The sequence below is a fragment of the Coregonus clupeaformis genome, chromosome 20 (assembly GCF_020615455.1).
Source record: "Coregonus clupeaformis isolate EN_2021a chromosome 20, ASM2061545v1, whole genome shotgun sequence".
In the NCBI taxonomy this organism is placed as follows: Eukaryota; Metazoa; Chordata; class Actinopteri; order Salmoniformes; family Salmonidae; genus Coregonus; species Coregonus clupeaformis.
This window is the reverse complement of record NC_059211.1, coordinates 11,729,498-11,750,818: the sequence shown is the minus strand read 5'-3', so window position 1 is coordinate 11,750,818 and position 21,321 is coordinate 11,729,498. Positions and strand designations below refer to the sequence as shown.

Sequence of the window (21,321 nt, the reverse complement as noted above, 5' to 3'; positions counted from 1 at the left end):
AGCTCGGCCTTCAACACCATAGTGCCCTGTAAGCTCATTACAAAGCTCACAGCCCTGGGTCTGAACTCCTCCCTATACAACTGGGTCCTGGGCTTCCTGACGGGCCGCCCCCAGGTGGTGAAGGTAGGCAACAATACCTCCTCGACACTGGTCCTCAACACTGGGCCCCACAAGGGTGCGTCCTCAGTCCCCTCCTGTATTCTCTGTATACCCACGACTATATGGCCTCACACAGTTATAACTCCATCATCAAGTTCGCTGACGACACGTCAGTAGTAGGCCTGATCACCAACAACGACGAGACAGCCTACAGGGAGAAGGTAGGCACTCTGACAGGGTGGTGCCAAGTAAACAACCTCTCCCTCAATGTTAGCAAAGCAAAGGAGCTGATTGTGGAATTCAGGAGGAACCAGGCTGGACACGCCCAATTCTCATCAACGGCGCCGCCATGGAGACGGTCAATAACTTGAAATTCCTCTGCGTACACATCTCAGAGAAGCTAAAATGGTCTAACCACACGGACACTGTAGTGAAGAAGGCACAAAATGTGGCCTGTCCCCGGGGGCCTTCAGTGTTCTACAGGAGCACCATCAAGAGCATACTGTCAGGCTGCATCACAGCCTGGTACGGCAACTCCACCGCCACTGGACCGCAAGGCTCTTCAGAGGGTGATGCGTGCAGCCGAACGCACCATTGGGTGCACACTGCCTGCCCTACAGGACACCTACAACACCAGGTGTCGCAGGAAGGCCAAGAAGCTCATCAGGGACCCAAGCCACCTAACCTTGCCCTGTTCTCTCCACTTCAATCACTCAGACACGTGCAGTGTGCACCCAATTTCTACACACACAGAGATTAAAATTAAAATCCCTTCATTAAATTGACCACCATATAGAGTAGAAATTTGCCTCTCATAAAATAATAAATTAGCATGTTTAACACCTATAATAAATGAATACAACATAAATATGAACGTTACTCAATGTCACAGAAATGTGTTCCTGTGCAAAATGCATCCAAAACTCCATAGATAAAGTGCTCTCTATGCTGCAATAGCACAGTATTCGACTCTATCTCTCCTTTCAATCTCAATAACTTCCTACGGTTAAACCCTTTGAGCTGGTTTCTGAGGCATACTGGTTTGACAATCATTAAATTATACATTCTGTCTGTAATAACCATTTTGACAGATAATCATTGCCGTAGGTGAGAAACTGAAAATACACAAGCTCTCAAGTTTGCCTGCCAGTTAGCATCATTCTGTTAGCCAAGTAACCAACTGGGTAGTTGGCTCATAAATGTTTTTCAATACGCTAGGCATGGTAAGGCAAGGTGAGGCACTGTACAGTATGACGTCTTTCATGTTGTTGTCCAGGGTACTGGACTGATGAAAAAGAAGTAATGGCTCATGGAGAACATCATCCCACTGACATGATTCATGAACTACCACATGCAACATGAAAGAGAACGTTATCATATCCATTCACAGCATAGGCTGCTGTAGGCATGACCATATGAGAAATGTACAGTACATGCTTAAGAAAAATAATTAACTCAGGTCTACCAAGGCTTTTGTTTGAACATATTCAATCCCTTATAAAACAAGCGATTCAAGAGACAATAGGAATAAACAAAATGACCAAAATGACCAAAATGTAAATAACCAAAATGTAAATAGCAGAAGCTCAATGGGGTCCATAATTATTGGCAACATTGATAAAGATGAGTAAAAAAAGACAATCAAATAAATAATATAGATACTGACCTATATAGTATGCTTAAAAAATGGGGCAATTATATTATTTGTCTTGGTTAATTGACCACAAAATCCACATTCTGCAATGGCCATCTGTCGGACTTTGAAAACCTGTGGTTTGAATTAAAGAGGGCAGTCCATAAGCCCAGATGAAGGATATCAAGGATCTGGAAATATTCTGTATGGAGGAATGTTCCAAGAAAAAAAAGTTAAGAACGATTTGAATTAAACATGTCACACATTCCAGCCATTATTACATTTACCATCAACTTTGTTATATGAAATACAAATGCAAATGTAATTCCATTAGGTCAAAACGATATTCCATCAACAGTGTCGTTATCCTCACAAGGGTACTGGAGTAGGCCTACTGCAAACAGGGGTGCCAATAACTTTCACCCCTATCTTTTAGAGATGTTTTAGAATTACTTGTTGAACAAAATCTCTCTCTGAGCAATTGTATTAGTATAAAATATTATCGCATTTGTTTTGCATACAATATAGCATTTATATCATTTATTTTATACAGTTTTTTTTGCTCATTTTCTGTCAAGGGTGCCAATAATTATGGACCCCCCTGTACATATGACAGCATATCCCTAATATGTAGCATCTTCAGCACATTCATAGTTCAACACAAACTTCAGTGTTCAACACCGAAACAACACATATCAATGCCTTTTCCATATAATCAATGCATTTTTCAATCTTCTTAAATTAGCATATATAATACTGCACATTCAATTCCAGTTTCGAGTACACTTGCATTGCACTTCAGAGGTTTCAGAATGATTTGAATTAAAAATATCACACATTTCAGCCATCATAACATTTTAGTCATTTAGCAGACGCTCTTATCCAGAGCGACTTACAGTTAGTGAGTGCATACATTATTATTTATTTTTTTCATACTGGCCCCAGTGGGAATCGAACCCGCAACCCTGGCATTGCAAACGCCATGCTCTACCAACTGAGCTACATCCCTGCCGGCCATTCCCTACCCTGGACGACGCTGGGCCAATAGTGCGCCGCCCCATGGGTCTCCCGGTCGCGACCGGCTATGACAGAGCTGGATTCAAACCAGGATCTCTAGTGGCACAGCTAGCAATGCAATGCAGTGCCTTAGACCACTGCGCCACTCGGGAATCAACTTGGTTACATTAAATACAAATGCAAATGTGATTCCAGAAGGTCAAAAACTATATTCCATCAATAATTGTCAACTGTCAAAAGGCTGCGTCACATCCCCTTACGAACACTCTAATAATTCACTGACATTGTTTTAACTTATTGGTTGAAAAACAAAATGGTATCTTCTGATTTAGAATGTCTGTTTTCTGTGTTTGGTAGGGCTGTAATGTTATTGAGCAACCATGTAAAAAATCCCCCTGGAACTCATTGGCTTCCATTGACAGTCCAAAGTGAAGATTGCAGAGGTCACGTTTTCACATGCTGGTTTTGTGAGCCTCACTGGAATGTATGCAACCAAACAAAAATAAGTGCACATGGAGAGCATTGCCGGGCCCATTAACACACTAACAAAGTCATTTCTGTCATTAGTGGCACAATATTCTTGTGTCAGCAACGTCATGCTTGTTCTGGGAATGTGTCCAGCACAATAACTGTTTTGTATTCATCCGAGTGGTTTTGGACTGTGGGTGATAGAATAATAAATCAGGTCAGGTTATTCTTAAGTTTGATCCGGTCCATTTACTGTTTCTACAGACTGTTAGTGTCGGCAGGCTGCTTGTTGAGAGCATCCAGGGCCGTCTGAGTCTCCTTTTGTCCATCTATGGAGCAGTTGGACACAGCATTGGCCACCTGGCAGAACTTGCGCAGTAGAATCTCCCTTAGAAGCAGGTAAACCCAAGGGTCCAGGATCTGGTTCAGAGAGGCCAGGCGGATGGCGGTGAGAAAGAAGTTACAGTCCACCTGGATGTCTCGACTAGGACTAAGAGTGAAAGACACTTCTGCCGGTTTGCAGTGATGTGAAGACGTCTGTGTCGAGATCATTCTTAACATCAGCACCTAAAGAAGAGAGTCAGTGACAATTGTATCAAGAGTACCTTGGAGGATGTCGCTTTACTTAACATCATTACTAACTTATAGATATACGACATACCATACCTGGTCACATGGATGGCTAACTTGAAATTCCTGCTGTCACTACAGATTTCGGTAAAACGGCTTTCAGTTTCTACACACCTCACTTATGGAAAAATCGTCAGAATACTCTACAGTTAGACGCATTGGGAATGTGGTTTAACCCAAAAAAAAAATGTGTATGTTTCTTATGATCCTTCCTTGATTATATAATTGTTTGGTTTTGTCATGCAGGGCTCACTTGGAAAATAGACATTGCTCTCAATGGGACTCCCCTGTCTAAATAAAGGTTAAATACAATTTAAATAAATAATTGTTGCTAAATCTATGTATTTATGGTAATTACATAGGTAGGTACATTGTAATAACGCTGCAGATAAATAGGCTATATTTGTTACAACTGTGCTTACAGTGTTATTAGTAAACCTGTAGTGCATTGTGTAGGTCTATCTGGAGTGTAGTTATACAAATTAAGTGTAGTTACACCAGCCATGGAACACATTTAGCGACACACCATAAATTGGGACCCTTGGTAGGACATGGGAAGATGCTACGGAAGCCCTGAAGCCCAAGACCCAAACAAATATAATAACAGTCTTGGAATAATCTTGTCCAGATGACTTAGTATCTCGTACAAACAACGGAAACAACTTAATATCTTGTTTAAGTCATTCAGACGAGATACTAAGTCTTTGAATTACTTATTTGCTATTTTGTCTAATTAGGCCTAATTTTTTATGCATAGCCAGTTGTGCTTGTCAGACTGTTGCTGCAGCCATTCATTCACTGATTCCATCCATTGATATCATTATTAATTGACAGTTCTTTGATAGGGCTGCTTTTGAATGCCAGAGCATGTACTGTAAGTGGTCCAACAAGATCTCACGGTTTGACCAATTTGACTACATTCTGATGTTTAACCACATTTCCAAATGTCAAATTTATTTTGAAGTTGCTTGGGTTGCTCCTCCCCATCTGCTCAGCATCTTCCTTCATTAATTCTGAATGGTTAAGGTTTGGGATAGGGTTAAAACTACACTGCTCAAAAAAATAAAGGGAACACTAAAATAACACATCCTAGATCTGAATGAATGAAATAATCTTATTAAATACTTTTTTCTTTACATAGTTGAATGTGCTGACAACAAAATCACACAAAAATGATCAATGGAAATCAAATTTATCAACCCATGGAGGTCTGGATTTGGAGTCACCCTCAAAATTAAAGTGGAAAACCACACTACAGGCTGATCCAACTTTGATGTAATGTCCTTAAAACAAGTCAAAATAGTGTGTGTGGCTCAGTAGTGTGTGTGTGGCCTCCACGTGCCTGTATGACCTCCCTACAACGCCTGGGCATGCTCCTGATGAGGTGGCGGATGGTCTCCTGAGGGATCTCCTACCAGACCTGGACTAAAGCATCCGCCAACTCCTGGACAGTCTGTGGTGCAACGTGGCGTTGGTGGATGGAGCGAGACATGATGTCCCAGATGTGCTCAATTGGATTCATGTCTGGGGAACGGGCGGGCCAGTCCATAGCATCAATGCCTTCCTCTTGCAGGAACTGCTGACACACTCCAGCCACATGAGGTCTAGCATTGTCTTGCATTAGGAGGAACCCAGGGCCAACCGCACCAGCATATGGTCTCACAAGGGGACTGAGGACCTCATCTCGGTACCTAATGGCAGTCCGGCTACCTCTGGCGAGCACATGGAGGGCTGTGCGGCCCCCCAAAGAAATGCCACCCCACACCATGACTGACCCACCGCCAAACCGGTCATGCTGGAGGATGTTGCAGGCAGCAGAACGTTCTCCACAGCGTCTCCAGACTCTGTCACGTCTGTCACATGTGCTCAGTGTGAACCTGCTTTCATCTGTGAAGAGCACAGGGCGCCAGTGGCGAATTTGCCAATCTTGGTGTTCTCTGGCAAATGCCAAATGTCCTGCACAGTGTTGGGCTGTAAGCACAACCCCCACCTGTGGACGTCGGGCCCTCATACCACCCTCATGGAGTCTGTTTCTGACCGTTTGAGCAGACACATTCACATTTGTGGCCTGCTGGAGGTCATTTTGCAGGGCTCTGGCAGTGCTCCTCCTGCTCCTTGCACAAAGGCGAAGGTAGCAGTCCTGCTGCTGGGTTGTTGCCCTGCTACGGCCTCCTCCATGTCTCCTGATGTACTGGCCTGTCTCCTGGTAGCGCCTCCATGCTCTGGACACTACGCTGACAGACACAGCAAACCTTCTTGCCACAGCTCGCATTGATGTGCCATCCTGGATGAGCTGCACTACCTGAGCTACCTGGGTTGTAGACTCCGTCTCATGCTACCACTAGAGTGAAAGCACAACCAGCATTCAAAAGTGACCAAAACATCAGCCAGGAAGCATAGGAACTGAGAAGTGGTCTGTGGTCACCACCTGCAAAACCAGTCCTTTATTGGGGGTGTCTTGCTAATTGCCTATAATTTCCACCTGTTGTCTATTCCATTTGCACAACAGAATGTGAAATGTATTGTCAATCAGTGTTGCTTCCTAAGTGGACAGTTTGATTTCACAGAAGTGTGATTGACTTGGAGTTACATTGTGTTGTTTAAGTGTTCCCTTAATTTTTTTGAGCAGTGTAAATAATTCAAAATGAGTGTCTACCACTGGAATTGAACACGTGACGCTCAGAAGGACGAGCAACCTAGGGTGTCAAAAACACTTTGAAATGTGACATTTGGAGAAACGTGGATAAACTTGATAAACCCGTTTGACTTCAGATTCATATTAGATGCTACAGACAGAAGTTGGCACATCAGCATTACTGACTTCAGACGAGTCCCACGGGGCTTGTTGGGGTCTTAGAGCAAAACATTGGGATGCTACAGACGTTTTTGTGAGAAGACCGATTTTCGGAATGTCTCATGGTCTGACAAACACTGCTGTAGCTTGGCCACCTTCCACCACAGATACGGAAGGCCGACATAGACGTATGTGGTGGATTGAGATGCTGATATCTCTTGATTAAACGGACAGATTTGTATTACATTTACATTTTAGTCATTTAGCAGACGCTTTATCCAGAGCGACTTACAGGAGCAATTAGGGTTAAGTGCCTTGCTCAAGGGCACAGACAGATTTTTCACCTAGTCGGCTCGGGGATTAGAAACAGCGACCTTTTGGTTACTGGCACAACGCTCTTAACCACTAAGCTACCTGCTGCCCGTGGGTATTTTTTTATTATGTTACGGGTGCGTCAATACTCTTAAGGATTTTAATCAGCTCTCAAAATCTGTGGTTAACATGTGGTTGTCGTCATCTGATTAAAAGATGATCCGATCACTAACTGATTGAGATTTGTTGTGTCTACACATGGTAATAAAATGTGTCTCATCTGCCCACTGCAAATTAATCCAACCTGCCTTGGACATCCCCTTATGACAAGCTGTGTAAATCGACAGAAACCACACACTTTTATAGTCAATAGTTGTATAATCTCATCATTATAACCTACTTTTGTTATCCAACGATTTAAGACTGGGTGTAATACTGTTCCGATAACCTAGCTCTGTCCACAGCCTGTCCTATCCCTAAAAAAGTAACTGCACAAACGAGCTGAGTATCTGGATGTGTGTACAAAATACAATAAATACACAGTTTAAATACAAATTACACTTAGGCCTTATTGCACACAGTAGAAACAGAAACAGGTTAAATGATAGAGTACGCCAAAAAGTGCATCTAATGGTGCACCACATTTACCAAAGAGATGTCTGGCCAGGTTTGATATTTACGCATAGATGTTTACATACAATGCCTTCAGAAAATATTCATACCCCTTGACTTATTCCACATTTTGTTGTGTTACAGCCTGAATTCAAAATGGATTACATAGATTCTCTCTCATCCATCTACACACAATACCCCATAATGACAAAGTGAAAACATGTTTTTAGACATTTTTGCACATTTATTGAAAATGAAATACAGAAATATCTAATTTACATAAGTATTCACACCCCTGAGTCAATACATGTTAGAATCAACTTTGGAAGCGGTTACTTTGGCAGCGATTATAGCTGTGAGTCTTTCTGGGTAAGTCTAAGAGCTTTGCACACCTGGATTGTACAATATTTGCTCAATCTTTTAAAAAATTATTCAAGCTCTGTCAAGTTGGTTGTTGATCATTGCAAGACAGCCATTTTCAAGTCTTGCCATAGATTTTCAAACCGATTTAAGTCAAAACTGTAACTAGGCCACTCAGGAACATTCAATGCTGTCTTGGTAAGCAACTGTATATTTGGCCTTGGGTTTTAGGTTATTGTCCTGCTGAAAGGTAGGGGTGTGGATCAGAAAACCAGTCAGTATCTGGTGTTACCACCATTTGCCTCATGCAGTGCAACACATCTCCTTCGCATAGAGTTAATCAGGCTGTTGAGTGTGGCCTGTGGAATGGGGCACTCAAATCACAACGTTGACATCAGCAAACCGCTTGCCCACACAACGTCTTACACACTGTCTGCCATCTGCCCGGTACAGTTGAAACCTGGATTCGTCCGTGAAGAGCACACTTCTCCAGCGTGCCAGTGACCATCGAAGGTGAGCGTTTGCCCAATGAAGTCGGTTAAGACGCCGAACTGCAGTCAGGTCAAGACCCTGGTGAGGACAACGAGCACACAGATGAGCTTCCCTGGGACGGTGTCTGACAGTTTGTGCAGAAATTCTTCAGTTGTGCAAACCCACAGTTTCATCAGCAGTCCGGGTGGCTGGTCTCAGACGATCCCCTAGGTGAAGAAGCCGGATGTGGAGGTCCTGGTCTGGCGTGGTTACATGTGATCTGTGGTTGTGAGGACGGTTGGACGTACTGCCAAAATCTCTAAAACGACGTTGGAGGCTTATGGTAGAGAAATGAACATTTAATTATCTGGCAACAGCTCTGGTGGACATTCCTGCAGTCAGCATGCCAATTGCACGCTTCCTCAAAACCTGAGACATCTGTGGCATTGTGTTGTGTGACAAAACTGCACATTTTAGAGTGGCCTTTTATTTTCCCCAGCACAAGGTGTTAAATCAGCTTCTTGATATGCCACACCTGTCAGGTGGATGGATGATCTTGGCAAAGGAGAAATGCTCACTAACAGGGATGTATTTTTTATTATATTTTAGTCATTTTAGCAGACACTCTTATCCAGAGCGACTTACAGGAGCAATTAGGGTTAAGTGCCTTGCTCAAGGGCACATCGACAGATTTTTCACCTAGTCAGCTCGGGGATTAGAACCAGCAACCTTTTCGGTTACTGGCACAATGCTCTTAACCACTAAGCTACCTGCCGCCCCAAAACAAATTTGTGCACAACATTTAAGAGAAATGCACTTTTTGTGCGTATGGAACATTTCTGGGATCTTTTTATTTCAGCTCATGAAACATGGGACCAACACTTTACATGTTGCATTTATATTTTTGTTCAGTGTAGTTGGGTTCTTTTCTTTGAAAACTTCTGTATTATTGATGCTGCATACTGGGTTATTAATGCTGGGTTATTGAGATATGTTCAGAAGACTGGAGGCGTGGCTTAGTAGGGGCGTGGCCTTAAAATATGTACAGTCTATAAAATGCTGGGTCAAAAACAACCTAATTTGGGTTATTTGGTAACCCATCACTGGGTAAATATTGGACAGAACACACGCTGGGTTATTTTGACCCAGCCAGTTGGGTTGCGTGAATAAGCCAACATGTTGGGTTGTTGGGATTACCCAAACATGGGTTAAACAGTTTGGTATTTTTTACTTTCATGCTGGGTTGACCTAGCAGGTGGGTCTTTTTTAATGTAATTCTCTGGGTATTTTCAGGAGGCGTTGCTTATTAGGGCCATGGATTTCAGATATCTTATTGGCGACCTGTGACAGTAAATGTAATTCCTGTTCATCATGTTAAGTTTACACACTGCAAATAAAATTGCCTTAAAATGTTTAGCATTTTACACATTCTTCTAGAATATTAAGATTATTTATTACATATTATAATAAGGTGGCATCTATCCCAACAATGGGATTTGCATAGGCTTTTAGGGAATTCACACTTCTGTAAGCCTCATTGAAGCTACAAAATCGTAAAATGTTCAACCTTAACATGTGATAACAATACAACAGAACTGAAGAACATAATTACATTTACTCTCACGGGTGGCTAAAAATAACTATCTTAAAGCCACGCCCCTACTAAACTACACCCCCAGCATCAACAACTCAACTTTGCTCTTTTTAAAGAAAACAAACCAACTACATTTACGTCATTTAGCAGATGCTCTTATCCAGAGCAATTAGGGTTAAGTGCCTTGCTTAAGGGCACATCGACAGATTTTTCACCTAGTCGGCTCGGGGATTAGAACCAGTGACCTTTCGGTTACTGGCACAACGCTCTTACCCACTAAGCTACCTGCCGCAACCCAACAGTTGGGTAAACTAAACAACCCAGCGTTTTTTTTTAAGCGTAGGCACTTGGTTTCTAATGAAGTCCATGACCTTTATTCTGGAGAAATTGTAGAGGTATCGTTATCCACTATCTCAACTGGCCGGTGTGATCTATTTTTAGAGGGCAGGACAACAACATTGGATAAATGTATATGCTTTCCTTATTAGGATTTGTTTACACTTCAAAGATATCCGTACAAGATGCATCTTTGACTACCTCCAGAGGTGGTCTTTGCGTCTTTCAATTGTCTACACCTGTCGACAAATGTGGGCACAATCAGAATGTGGGCAAGATCAGGACAACTGACGAATGTTAGAACCAGGTATAAACGAGGCTAAAGACACATAGTGTGGGCTGTCTATGGAATGATATTGGCCAGATAGCCACGTATTCTCGGCAACCCAGAACAAAATCTTGTTTAAACGCTGTCCTCTGGTCAGGTACTTGGTTTGGTTCTGGGACAGGACGAGGAGAGACTACCTATCTACAGCACAGACTGTCTTACCTATAGACTATACTGCATATCATGTGAGCATTACACTATCAGGCATACACATGTTCAGCAGAATGAAACGGTATCTGTACTCTCGTCATGTGCTCCCTGAAGCTTTTCATGCTAAAATGCACCAGTCTTATAGGGCCCGATTCCGACCTACCAAATTACCTAAGCCTTTTGTATGCATGCCTTTCCTACACACTTCTCAGTAGTTGATATTCCGACATACCTTACTCAGTCACATAACAGGCTTTTCGGGCCTGGTTCCCTTGCAAGCGCTGAATAAATGTTATTCAACCACTGAAAACCCTCCCACTTGCTGGCCAACATCTAAATATACAGTATGCATATTCGTCTGTTTCTGCATCAATTGGTAGATTAAAAAAACCCATCTCTGATCTTGTAGATTATTTAGGGTTAGGAAAGTATTTATGAATCATAGAAAAACAGGTTTGGAGAGCCTTTACACACAAAATAAAGAAAATGGTGGTTTGATTAATCCTGAAAATATACTAGATTCTGTTTTTTAACCCATGGTAATGTTGGAAGATTAGTGTACATAGAATTATAATAGCGATGAATAATGTACAATAGTAGGCTATACCCTCGTCTATTGCCTGCGCTAACCATGGAACTGTGTGATGACACAGCCAACTTTTGCCCCATGCGTCGGGTTCAAACTGTTATGGCTTGGTCTGCGCTCCGCTCCATAACAATTTAATTAGCCTATGTCTTTTTTTTTTATATGATCAACTGTTACTAATGATCCTCAGCTACAACCACATGGCTGTGATGGTGTTTACAGAGGAAGCAAATTAAGGTAAACAAAACAATGTAATTAAATGGAATGATAACTAAGAGTAAATTGGCAGTTGAATATGTGTTTTTATTAGCCTACTGATATTGATAGTGGCTAATATTTTACATGATAGAAATAGGAAACAGAGAAAGTCGGGGTAGCCTATAATTAAGACATTCGAGAGTGCCCATCCGCGCAAGTTAAAAGGCTGTACAATTAAATTCTGCATAATTGCACATCATTTCATGAACTTTACTGTGGGAAAGTTGATATGTTGATATGCTTCAGTTTGCGGCCATATGACTAGTTTCATAGTTATAGCTGCAATTCCCTTATCCAAACGATTTACTAATTTACCTAACTCTTATCAATAGCTCTAATCAAGTTGTAAATTATAGTGCATGGAGAATGGTAGTTTTTCTAATAGAAAAATAGAAAAATTAGATGCTTTTTAAACTTGGAACCGGTAGGTTCGCAATACCTTATTCATGGTTTCCCCGCGCGTAAAGGTGGTGGAATTACAATTGAAGTCGGAAGTTTACATACACTTAGGTTGGAGTCATTAAAACTAGTTTTTCAATCACTCCACAAATTTCTTGTTAACAAACTATAGATTTGGCAAGTCGGTTAGGACTTTGTGCATGACACAAGTAATTTTTCCAACAATTGTTTACAGACAGATTATTTCACTTATAATTCACTGTATCACAATTCCAGTGGGTCAGAAGTTTACCTTAGCTAAATTGACTATGCCTTTAAACAGCTTGGAAAATTCCAGAAAATGATGTCATGGATTTAGAAGCTTCTGATAGGCTAATTGACATCATTTGAGTCAATTGGAGGTGTAACTGTGGATGTATTTCAAGGCCTACCTTCAAACTCAGTGCCCCTTTGCTCATGGGAAAATCAAACGAAATCAGCAAAGACCTCAGAAAAAAAATTGTAGACTTCCACAAGTCTGGTTCATCCTTGGGAGGAATTTCCAAACGCCTGAAGGTACCACGTTCATCTGTACAAACAATAGTACACAAGTATAAACATCATGGGACCATGCAGCCGTCATACCGCTCAGGAAGGAGAAGTGTTCTGTCTCCTAGAGATGAACGTACTTTGGTGTGAAAAGTGCAAATCAATCCCAGAACAACAGTAAAGGACCTTGTGAAGATGCTGGAGGAAACAGGTACAAAAGTATCTATATCCACAGTAAAACGAGTCCTATATCGACATAACCTGAAAGGCCGCTCAGCAAGGAAGAAGCCACTGCTCCAAAACCGCCATAAAAAAGCCAGACTACGGTTTGCAACTACACATGTGGACAAAGATCGTACTTTTTGGAGAAATGTCCTCTGGTCCGATGAATCAAAAATAGAGCTGTTTGGCCATAATGACCATTGTTATGTTTGGAGGAAAAAGGGGAAGGCTTGCAAGCCGAAGAACACCATCCCAACCGTGAAGCACGGGGTGGCAGCATCATGCTGTGGGGGTGCTTTGCTGCAGGAGGGACTGGTGCACTTCACAAAATAGATAGCATCATGAGGAAGGAAAATTATGTGGATATATTGAAGCAACATCTCAAGACATCAGTCAGGAAGTTAAAGCTTAGTCGCAAATGGGTCTTCCAAATGGACAATGACCCCAAGCATACTTCCAAAGTTGTGGCAAAATGGCTTAAGGACAACAAAGTCAAGGTATTGGAGTGGCCATCACAAAGCCCTGACCTCAATCCTATAGAAAATGTGTGGGCAGAACTGAAAAAGCGTGTGCGGGCAAGGAGGCCTACAAACCTGACTCAGTTACACCAGCTCTGTCAGGAGGAATGGGCCAAAATTCACCCAACTTACTGTGGGAAGCTTGTGGAAGCTACCCAAAACGTTTGACCCAAGTTAAACAAATTAAAGGCAATGCTACCAAATACTAATTGAGTGTATGTAACCTTCTGACCCACTGGGAATGTGATGGAGAAAAAAAAAGCTGAAATAAATCATTCTCTCTACTATTATTCTGACATTTCACATTCTTCAAATAAAGTGGTGATCCTAACTGACCTAAGACAGGGACTTTTTACTAGGATTAAATGTCAGGAATTGTGAAAAACTGAGTTTAAATGTATTTGGCTAAGGGGTATGTAAACTTCCGACTTCAACTGTACGTCAAGGTCAGAAAATGGCTTCTGTCGCCCCACACCTTCATTTATTTAATCTCCACCCAAAACGAATAGCAGGTGAATGGCACGCTATTCTTATGCTTAAATTCAAGGTCAGAATACGCATAGAGAGAAAAGTGCATAAAAAGGGAATTACGTACCATTTACATGTGCTTAACTTGGGTCGGAATCTGGCCCTTAGAGAATTAAGTCTAAAATGTAATAAAAATACATTCTTTATTTGTATTTTTATACAAATGTTGTTTTATTAAGGACTTAAATAAAAATAAATAAAAAATAACAGTTGAGCAAATTGCTACTTATTTTTGTGGTCTATATTTTGGTAAGAAAAAATTACAAAACAAATATATCAAACCTGTAGGCATAATACAAAAGGGGTTTTGTGTGACTAGATACTCAACATGATGGCAATAGAAATTCTGATATTGGGCTCTATTCAATCTGTATCGCTAATGCGTTAGAGATTGCGCTATTTCATGAACATTCATGAGTCTCGATATAGAACTCGTCGGGTGATTTCTTGAGTGCATGACGTCACTCTGAGCCCTTACCAAAACATGGCAGAAAATGTATCTTCGCCTTGGATCTGAAACCAGTAGTAACCACCAACTTCAATGACAGTTAACATAAAATTTAAATACGAATCTGACATTCTCACGCCCCAAAACATTGTTGCCGAGGAGGGCTTGATAGCTAGCTACAGTGTTTGATTCATATCTGGCGTTTTCTTAAACAGCTCAGCTAGCTAGCGAAATACTAATTAGCGATGCTAGCTAGCTAACGTTAGCTAGACTCGGGAGGTCATGGGCTTCAGGAGCCAGCAGGTTAGATACTGTATGATTCCAGCATGGGCAACAACAACTGGCTTCTAGTTCGTTTTCAGCCAAATATGTTCAACTCATAGCTAGTTTATCCAGTGACCATCGCATTTAGAAGGATAGCTACTGACTGAAATGTAGCTGGCTAGTTAGCATGCTGGCTTACACTGGCCATGCAGTAGCCAACTAGCTAGCTAGCTAATCATGGACACCAAAAGACACAGCTATCTAGACTTGGGAGCTCATGGGCACACAGGCTACATTAGCCAACTGGTTAGACATGATTACACCACAGGCAACAATAACTGGCAACAATAACTAACTTTTCCCCTTAGTTTATCCAATGGCCACCGCATTTAGAAGGATAGCTAATTACTGAAATGTAGCTAGCTAGATCATTGGCCAGGCAGTGGCCACTAACTAATCGTGGACACGTGACCTATTCTTTGATACATATGGGTGAACTTGCTCATATCAAACAACACATACCAGACCGTTTGTGGAAAGGTACAAATAACAATTAGTGAGCTTGTTTTTTGAATGATCGGACATTGAAACTAAAATAGATTGGTAGCTAGCTGGTGAGGTTTTCATTTATTTCTAGGGCTGGCACAATTACTGCATAATCGTGTAACCAACAATTATGGACAATAACCGTGAACTCATCGTCTTAATACATCATAATCGTCTTAATACATGTATTTTAGGAGAAGGGAAGATTTCACTTTATTTAAGAAGATAATATAATTTTTTTCAGGTTTGGGAGCAGAATGGCATGGTCGGGAGGAGAAGCTTCATTTCCAAAAGTTCCAAGTGGCCAAAACCATTATTTATAAAGATGAGGGTGTCACCAAAGCTGTGTTGTATTTATTAGGTATTTCGTAACTAATTTTCAAAGGTGCATTATGATGCATTACAAGAAAAAGAAAAATACTAATGAATGCAGTCTCAGCAAATGCAGGAACATTGCCTATACATTTTAATTACGCTGTAAGGCTACATTTCTGCAATACGAATGTAATAGTTCCATCCTTAACCTAGTCTTCTACTACTCCAGGAACCATTACAAGGTTAAATACAGTTATTAGGTATATTATTTACTTCCAATGAGATGTTAATAAACTACGTGTGTCAATAAGGTTGCAACTGAGACCATTCCTTTGGAATTTTAATTAAAATGTACGTTCTGTGAATTATTTGTAGTATAGGCGTGCCTTGTCAAATATGATTTTAGTCTGTTAGAGAGTTCAACACCACATTGCTATAAAACGAGTAAAACCACCAGAACTTACCAGTAAAGGTGCCCAGCATATAAGCAGCACGCACATGATTCCCAATAGTTGAATGACTGTCTCCGTGGTTAATCGTTCCCACTGCTTGGATGAGTGAGATGTGCCAGATTTCGTTTTGCAACGAATAAGTAATCCACGAATTGTGACGACGTTGCAGGAGAAAGTCACAAGAAGTGAGAATATCCCAAGAACAGCGAAAGTGATGGAGAAAAACATGTTGCCCGAGACCTCTCTGTCTCCAGTGCTTATGAAGCACCAAGTGCCTGGCCATTGCAGCGTGTACTGCCCAACTCCTGCGATCGGCAACAGCGCGAAAAACAGAACAAGACACCATATAACTGCCAGGACTTGCTTTGTCACACTTGTTTTCATGTGATTGGAGTACCAATGAGGACTTGTAATCGCCAATGCTCTCTCAATTGCCATTGCGCTGGCAAGGAATAGAGAACACAGGCCAAAAGTTGTCATGCACACTCCAAAGAAAGCACACAGACTCCCGGATGAGTCTATGCGGTCCCATTTCAAATCGGCTCTGTAAACCGATATAACTATCGGGCTGGTGAGAAGCTGTCCAAACAGATCAGTCAATGCCAGCGACCCTATGCAGAGTAGGAAAGACTTTTTCCTGTTATTTTCTTTTTTTCTGTACGAGCTATATACCAGCATAAGAGCGAGAGAATTGCCCACCATTCCCGTTACCATCATAGTAATGGGGAAAACAACTGATACGGATCCACAGTTGCCACTTTTGGTGACATTGCTCTCACGCAAGGACTTGTTGGATTCCAACATCTCTCCAGGAGAAGAGTTGCGCCAGGTATCCAAAGAGTCGCAGTTGTCGGAAGTCATCCTCTATGTGAGGATACATAAAGTCTAAGTCCACTGTACATGCCCAGCACCCTCCAAGTGTTGTCTGCAAAGCTACTGTGCGTAAAAGCGCGTCAGACCTTTTAAAGCTCGGGAGGCGGGACTACCTGCAAGAGCACACGCACACTTTCAAAATTCGGCAGTACTACCTTTCAACACCAATGGCTCCAGCAGGCTAATTTTGGCAGCTGGACAAGGGCATAATTGGCCATTTCACTGAATTTAAACAAAATATAAAATGCATGTTCACCTTTCTGCTGAAATTAGACTGTAAATGTTTTAGCATAGGCCTATACCTAGTAGGCAGCTATGCCTTACATTGAATATTGGCCTAGGCTATTATTAATGGCTTTGTTGGATTCCAACATCTCTCCAGGAGACGAGTTGCCTATGATTGAACTTACCTGAACTAGGGGTTCTGATCCATTCTGAGTTCCACTGAAAAGCTTCTTTTTTTAAATCCAGGGACCCCCAGCAAAATGTGTGGTCAATAATTGGTGAAAGAAAAATATGAAATTGCACCATGCCAGTCAGTTCTTCTATAAAATGTGAGACATTTTGGCCTTGCTGCTGTTATATTCAATCTTAGTTTTATCACAGCTTTTTCAGGGATCCCTTGGAAGCTCCCTGAGCCACGTGGTTGGAAATCACTGACCTAGGACACTTCAGAGCCATGGGATAAGCCTAGTTGTTGCATTTAAGAAAATGTGGGTCTACTAGCCTGATTATCACAAGGCAAGCCTATATCCTTCACATTGTAGTTTACTTTGAATTAAATGCCATTTGCTAGCCTGATGACTCAAACTAAATTATTCTGCTGCTGTGCCATTCGCTACATACTTTAAACTAATTTCCCTTTACATCGAGAGGTATTTCATTACGCTGTATGTCATCTTCAAGGAGTCTTGCCCTGCTACTGAACAGAGAAGTGTAGCATCATGTCCACCAGATGCGTCAAACTCTTTGGTTGCTGCGGAAGTCATTTATTATCAATGGAACAGTCCACAATGCTACGTTGGGGGTGCCGCACTAGGCTGCTGTGTGTTCTGTATACCGCATGCGCTCAATATTTTGAACTCGTGCGTTTCTTTACAAACGGAAGTACACACACAGAATCCAACTAGCTAGCTTTTAACTAATTAAAAAGTGAAGCACATGTGCATAAAATACAGAAAATGCAGGCTAGATATCTGGAAAAACTAAATGTATATGCATCTGGTGGACACTGGGCATAACGCAAGATGGAGGAGAGCCACTCTTGTCAGAGATCGCATTTATTTTGGGAGATTGCAAAAGATGACCTTTTCATTCAAGACAGGATAAATATAGTTTTTCAGGTGATAATAAAACATGTTTAGTTACTGTACTTTTTCCTCAACTTGTTTCTCTAACTTTATACCAAGTCAAGCTAGCTTGCACTGCAGAGCAGCTAAAAGCTAGGCTAGGTTGAAGATGCTATTGTAATTGGCGATCTCCACCTAATAATTATCATAAAAAACGAACGCCATTACCATCACAAACTTAAACGGGAGGCAACAGTCATAATATAATTGGCTTAGCAGCCAATGTGTATAATTTAACATTGCTATTAAAATAGTATTCACTGGCTAGTTATCCCATAAAGCCATCACTGAAAACAACACATTTTCCATCTTCTGTGTTTTGGTAACTTCCTGTTTTTCGACAGACTGTCTGGACTGAAGAGACTGTAAAGTTAAAAATAATTCTAAGTATGCGCTGTCCATCTTGCAACAGAGCCTTCAACTGCAAGGGGGCGTTAGGTTTCCACTCAGTTGTGGATGTTCCCATTGAAATGCATGACATCTGGTGCAATGTAAAGGAGTGCTTATGGGTAATGTGAACCAGGCTTGTGCCTGGAACACACCTACAGTGTAATTGCGCAAAATGGTAGACAGCATCATCGGGATATGAGTGCAACAAAACTTCAACATTCACCTTCTGCTACCATTTCTGTCAAGCCGTCTATGCATACAATTTGATGAATACTTAGATTTATCCAATGTATGCACCACACAGAACTCACTGCAACTTCCTCTGCGACGCTGCAAGTCAAACGCAGCGTTCCATTGGAAATGAATGCACTGTACTTCTGGTGTACCAAAACGCAATAACACTGTAGGTGTGATCGAGGCATTAACTTCCGTTGGGCGTGGCATAGCGTTTGGCTGGAGCAAGGAGTGTGGGTAGCCAGGCAAGCCATTTGCTGCACTGAAAATAGTTTTAGAATATTCTCGTCACACATTAACCTACCATGAGTGGATAATTCTTCCTCACTATGCACTTGGTTGATAGGCCTATCCCATCATCACGTTTCTACATAGCCTCCTGATGCAGGAGGTTGGTGGCACCTTAATTGGGGAGAACGGGCTCGTGGTAATGACTGGAGCGGAATCATTGGCATGGTATTGAATACATCAAACACATGGTTTCCAGGTGTTTGATGCCATTCCATTTGCTCCGTTCTGGCCATTATTATGTGCCATTATCCCCTCAGCAGACTCCTGAATAGTATTAATCAGTCAGAAAATTAAGTGGGCTAGTTAATTTAGTCTAGTAGTTTTAACTGTAAGTCGCTCTGGATAAGAGCGTCTGCTAAATGACTAAAATGTAAATGCACCAAGGGCCACCTACAGACAAGACTGAGAACAGCAATCAAATATGATTAAAACATAACATGATGTGCTTTGATTATAGAAGTGACCTGTATTTAAAGGTCCAATGCAGCCATTTTTTATCTCAATATCAAATAATTTCTGGGTTACAATTAAGTAACTTACGGTGATTGTTTTCAATTAAAATGGTCAAAAACATACCAAAATAGCTTATTAGCAAAGAGCCATTTCTCAAGTAAGAATTTTGCTAGGACTGTCTAGGAGTAGTCTTAGTAGGAAGAGGAAAACTGAAAACTAGCTGTTATTGGCAGAGGTTTGGAACTCTTTCTTATTGGCCTATAAACTAATTTACCGCCTGGTGATGTCACCAGGCAGGCCAGAACTCCATCTCACCAAAACAGTCAGACATTTTAGGCGGTCATTTCACACAGCTTTTACACTTAAAGGGCATTATCATCATCCAACCTGTGTGGAAATATATATAAACCACAGGGAAATCATGTTTTGAATGCACTGGGCCTTTAAAGATAGTCTCATGATCACACCTGAGTTTTGCATGAAAAATACCACAGCAATGAGTTTGACAGGACTTTACTCACATGTTGCTTACATTTCAGTTTATTTTTAGTGATCAAGATAAGACCTCGTCATCACATTCTATTGATTCTGTCATAAAAAAAGATGTTAACAGTTATCCTTACCGCACAGTAATCCTGAGCTGTTTGAGTATACAACATAGAGCAGAAATTTCATGAGGTAAACTCTTACCAAAGTTGAGTAGAGTGCTTTTATAGGCCCTAAACATGAATTGTGACTGTATGACATACACCGTGTACAAAAGAGTAGGAATACGTGCTCTTTCCATGACAGAGTGACCAGGTGAAAGCTATGATCACTTATTGATGCCACTTGTTGAATCCACTTCAAATCAGTGTAGATGCATTGCCTTGAGATAATTGAGATATTGATTGCCATTCAGATGGTGAATGGACAAGACAAAATATTTAAGTGCCTTTGAACTGGGTATGGTAGTAGGTGCCAGGCAGACCGGCTTGAGTGAGACAAGAACGGAAACGCTGCTGGGTTTTTCAAGCACAACAGTTTCCCGTGTGTATCAAGAATGGTCCACCACCCAAAGGACATACAGCCAAATTGACAACTGTGGGAAGCATTGGAGTCAACATGGGCCAGCATCCCTGTGGAATGCTTGACACCTTGTAGAGTCCACGCCTCGACAAATTGAGGCTATTCTGAGGGCAAAAGGGGGTGCAACTCAATATTAGGAAGGTGTTCCTAATGTTTTATACACTGTGTATACACTACCTGACTAAAGGTATGTGGACACCTGCTCGTCGAACATCTAATTCCAAAATCATAGGCATTAATATGGAGTTTGTCCCCCCTTTGCTGCTATAGTAGCCTTCAACCTTCTGGGAAGGCTTTCCACTAGATGTTGGAACATTGCTGCGGGGACTTGCTTCCATTCAGCCACAAGCGCATTAGTGAGGTCGGGCACTGATGTTCGCAGATTAGGCCTGGCTCGCAGTCAGCGTTCCAATTCATCCCAAAGGAGTTCGATGGGGTTGAGGTCAGGGCTCTGTGCAGGCCAGTCAAGTTCTTCCATAGCGATCTCGACAAACCATTTTTGTATGGACCTAGCTTTGTGACCGGGGGCATTGTCATGCTGAAACAAGAAAGGGCCTTCCCCAAACTGTTGCCACAAAGTTGGAAGCACAGAATCGTCTACAATTTCATTGTGTTGCTGTATGATTTCCCTTCACTGGAACTAAGGGGCCTAGCCCGAACCATGAAAAACAGCCCCAGACCAATATTCCTCCTCCACCAAACTTTACAGTTGGCACTATGCATTCGGGCAGGTAGCATTCTCCTGGCATCCGCCAAACCAAGATTCGTCAGTCGAACTGCCAGATGGTGAAGCGT

The 21,321-nt window shown here is 41.7% G+C and overlaps 1 protein-coding gene across 1 annotated transcript; it reads right to left on the bottom strand.

Moving 5' to 3' along the window:
- Positions 1 to 3,054: 3,054 nt before the first annotated feature.
- On the bottom strand, positions 3,055 to 16,729 carry ptger3 (prostaglandin E receptor 3 (subtype EP3)). The gene is made up of 2 exons (XM_041838684.2): positions 15,881 to 16,729; positions 3,055 to 3,784 (listed from the first exon to the last, which is right to left on the bottom strand). Exons 1-2 carry the CDS (start codon positions 16,727 to 16,729, stop codon positions 3,476 to 3,478), a joined length of 1,158 nt encoding a protein of 385 aa, XP_041694618.2. The 3' UTR covers positions 3,055 to 3,475.
- Between the last annotated feature and the right edge of the window lie 4,592 nt (positions 16,730 to 21,321).